We start from the raw sequence: 3,750 nt of genomic DNA on the forward strand, positions 1-3,750 counted from the left end.
ATTTTCACAGTCACATTGCTACTGAGTGGAGGAGAGCCTCCATCCTGCGCTTTGACTACTATCTGAAGCTGTTTAATTAGCTCATGATCAAAAGAACGAACAGCGCTAAGAACTCCAGTTTCAGAGTTTAAGGAAACATAAGTAGAAACTGGACTACCACTGACTTGGGCATCCTCTAAAAGATACGAGATTCTGGCGTTTTGATTCCAATCAGAGTCCCGCGCGCTGACAGCAAATATCGAAATTCCAGGGGAATTATTCTCTGTGATGTAAGCAGTATAGCTGTTTTTATCAAATAATGGTGCGTTCTCGTTTATGTCAGATATTTTAAGATGTAATTTTGTTGAGCTAGAAAGAGGTGGAGACCCTAAATCAGTGGCTGTTATTGTTATATTGTATTCTGAGACGGATTCCCTATCAAAATGTTGATCTGAGATCAAATTGTAATAGTTTGTTAGAGATGACTCGATCTTAAAGGGAAGTTGGCCATCTATGAAACATTTTATTTTCCCGTTATTGTCAGAATCTGTATCTTTTATGTTCAATATGGCAATTGTTGTACCAGTAGGTGCATTCTCAGACACGGGACTAGAAAATGACATAATATTTATAACTGGTGGATTGTCATTTACATCAAAAACATCAACTATAACTTTACTTGTTCCGATTAAGCCACCCTGATCCTTTGCCTCGACTCTCACCTCATATTTTCTGTCTTTTTCATAATCTATATGACCAGACACAGAAACTGTGCCGGTGTTTTTATCAATAGTGAATATATTTCCTGCACTTCCTTTCGTGTTAGACAAACTGTAAGTAATGAGTCCATTTGAACCGCTGTCGGCGTCTGTAGCATTTACTGTAATGATGCTTGTGCCTGTCGTTGTGTTTTCCATCACAGCTGCTTTATACACGGATTGGTTAAAAACGGGAATATTATCATTGGCATCTAACACAGTGATATCTATATTTACTGTACCAGATCGCTGTGGTGTTCCTCCATCAACTGCGATTAGTTTTAAGGACATATGGGGATGTTTCTCTCTGTCTAAAGGCTTCTGGAGAACCATTTCAACATATTTACCTCCATCTGGATTTGCATGTTGCTTTAAAATGAAATTGTCATTTGGTGATAACATATAATCTTGCAACGCGTTTTGCCCCACATCCAGATCCTCTGCACTCTGCAGTGGAAACTGCACTCCAATTGCAGCAGATTCACTGATTTCAAACCCAATAGCTGTGTCTTTATTTGGGAAGACGGGAGCATGATCATTTATATCCAAAACCTCAACCGTTATTCTGTGAAGTTCCATCGGGTTTTCTAAAATCAATTCAAAGCTGAAGCTACAAGGCGTCACGTCACCACAAAGCTGCTCCCGGTCTATTCTCTCATTCACGACTAGAATCCCTTTGTCTGTCTTCAGCTCGGTGTAGTGAATGTTTTCTCCGGTCACGATACGGGCCCGCCCAGAACGGAGCCTTTTCAGATCCAAACCAAGGTCCTGTGGTACATTACCGATAGCAGAGCCTTTCTTCATCTCCTCTGGTATAGAATAACGAATCTGGCCACCTACCATGTTAACAACATGAAGCAGAAACATCAGCAATCCGATTTGCCGTCGAAATCCATTAAAAAAAGGCCACATTGCGCATACGTAGGTGAGATATACTCGAGTTGCCATCATGGCAACAAAGAAACCGTCAGTTAATATGAGGGTAAAACTGGTTCTGATGTATCCGTTTGCTGTTTACAACTAAACAGGTATTCAATCTTTACATGCAAGTCTGCGAGACCATGTTCTCTCTTCCGTGCAATAAACCTCCACAAAAAAGAGAGCCTTCTTCACTGTATAGTCCGTCGGTTGATGGACTAAATGACAATACAACAGAAAATATTTACTGACCAACAGCGTCCCTTAGAGTCTAAAAGGGGGACATGGAATAAGGCCCTTAATCCTCTAAAGCAGACACACTGAACACATATTTACCTCGTGTGAAATTCACATTGGAATATCAAGTATTTAAAAATTAAAACATAATTTATTTTAACTCAGGATATTGCATAAGGTCTGATTCTGTTTAAACGGAAGTCACAAAGGGACATGTCAAATACACATGAAATTAAATCTAATTCTCAAACAATTCGTCAGCAGTTTAACGCAAAGAATAAACTACTGATTTGGAAAAAAATACATACAATTATTATTTTATGGAAATTTGTTTAAACTCTACAACCAAATTAAAGACTCGCTGCAATGATGATTCAATGGTTTTCAAGGTATTATAAATACAGACCTGGAAGTTAATCACTCACCTCTAAAATATATTGAAATCCAACTATTCTGTATTACAACGAGTTCAACTGTAATATGCAATGCAAAGCTAGGAAGAAGGCTAGTCCTTTCACTATTGTGAAGCCATATGTATTGGGTCCGGGTTCTGCATTATCCTGATGTTCCGCATTGACAATTTAAATCCTTTGCCATGACAGTATGCTAACTTCTTCCTTCTGAAATACCTTTAATGTAAACCATAGTGACAGCATCCTTAATTGCCAAGAAGTTAAATTGTGTAAAGAACTCACTAAGAACTTTGGCTGTAAAATTTGGAGATATGTGGCGTCTGAAAATTATTAATGCAACATTAGCTTTCCAAAACTAAAAAACAAGCAATTTTTTAGCATTTTTTTTGCTCTTGTCCCATTACTACTCACTGTGAGCTAATTTTTCACTGTATCGGCAAGTCTGGCATCTCAAATTAAAAAGCAAAACAAAGGGCAGAAGTAGGAACAGCACCAACAACACCAGTGGTGGAATGTAACTAAGTACATTTACTGAAAAACTGTTATAAAGTCCAAATGATCAACTTTAAGTACATTTTCTTGATGACACTTACAGATTTTTACTATGACAGAGTATTTTTACAGTGTGGTATTAGAACTTTTACTTAACAAGAGGATCTGCATACTTCTTGTGCCTCACAGGAAGCAACACTTTAGATCTTTAGGGACAACATGTGAATTCTATTAATGTTGTGGCTTCTTGGTCACGCAAATGGTTTGTTTAAAAAAAAAATAAAAAATAAGTCAGACAAGTTCTGTGAGTTTTTTATCCTCTTACTGTTTTTTGAAAATGTAACTAATCATTTGTGACTCTTTCAAAGAACAGTAACTACTTTTAGAAAAAAACAATAATTACCCTTCTGAAAAAAAACAGTAATTACCCTTCTGAAAAAGAGAGAAACTACCCTTCGAAAAAAACAGTAATTACCCTTCGAAAAAACACTACTACCCTTTGAAAAAACAGTAACTACCCTTCAAAAAACAGTAACTACCCTTCAAAAAAACAGTAACTACCCTTCTGAAAAACAGAAACTACCCTGCTGAAAACCAGTAATTAATCATTGAATACTCTTTCAAAAACAGTAACTGATCATTAACTACTTATTTATGTGTACCTCATTGTGAAGTGATACCAGTTTGTATGATATTCGTACAAGAGCCAGTGCTTTCTAACCCTTTAACAGAAAGCAGCATTTCTATCAGGCGAGGATGCCTGAGACACTGTCCATGGTGCTGAAAATGACTGCATTGAGTGCAACAGTTTTATCAATGCAACTTAACACAGGAAGAGAACAAAGCAGTCTAGTAGACGAAGCTACAATGTTGGACTCACCTCTAGAGGAGAGTCTGGTTCATCCAGGATGTTCTTTTCACTCTGTATCCGCTGCATCGTCCCTGTAGAACTG

At 37.5% G+C, this 3,750-nt stretch overlaps 4 protein-coding genes across 9 annotated transcripts in view; 1 reads left to right on the forward strand and 3 right to left on the reverse strand.

Moving 5' to 3' along the window:
* The window catches only part of LOC117952256 (protocadherin gamma-A11-like), a 6,136-nt gene extending 4,181 nt beyond the window's left edge, over positions 1 to 1,955 (reverse strand). Inside the window, exon 1 of the mRNA XM_034884405.1 lies at positions 9 to 1,955. Within this exon, the coding sequence (XP_034740296.1) occupies positions 9 to 1,688 (1,680 nt within the window). The 5' untranslated portion in view covers positions 1,689 to 1,955. The remainder of the gene's footprint in view (positions 1 to 8) is intronic.
* LOC117951263 (protocadherin beta-16-like) overlaps positions 1 to 3,750 on the forward strand; it is a 122,438-nt gene that overhangs the window by 46,981 nt on the left and 71,707 nt on the right. The window lies entirely within an intron of this gene.
* Positions 1 to 3,750, reverse strand: part of LOC117951266 (protocadherin beta-16-like) — a 65,950-nt gene that overhangs the window by 39,059 nt on the left and 23,141 nt on the right. The window lies entirely within an intron of this gene.
* Positions 1 to 3,750, reverse strand: part of LOC117951265 (protocadherin beta-16-like) — a 19,858-nt gene that overhangs the window by 15,354 nt on the left and 754 nt on the right. The gene's annotated exons all lie outside the window — the stretch shown is intronic.

The sequence above is a fragment of the Etheostoma cragini genome, chromosome 10, assembly GCF_013103735.1.
Source record: "Etheostoma cragini isolate CJK2018 chromosome 10, CSU_Ecrag_1.0, whole genome shotgun sequence".
NCBI classification, from domain to species: Eukaryota; Metazoa; Chordata; class Actinopteri; order Perciformes; family Percidae; genus Etheostoma; species Etheostoma cragini.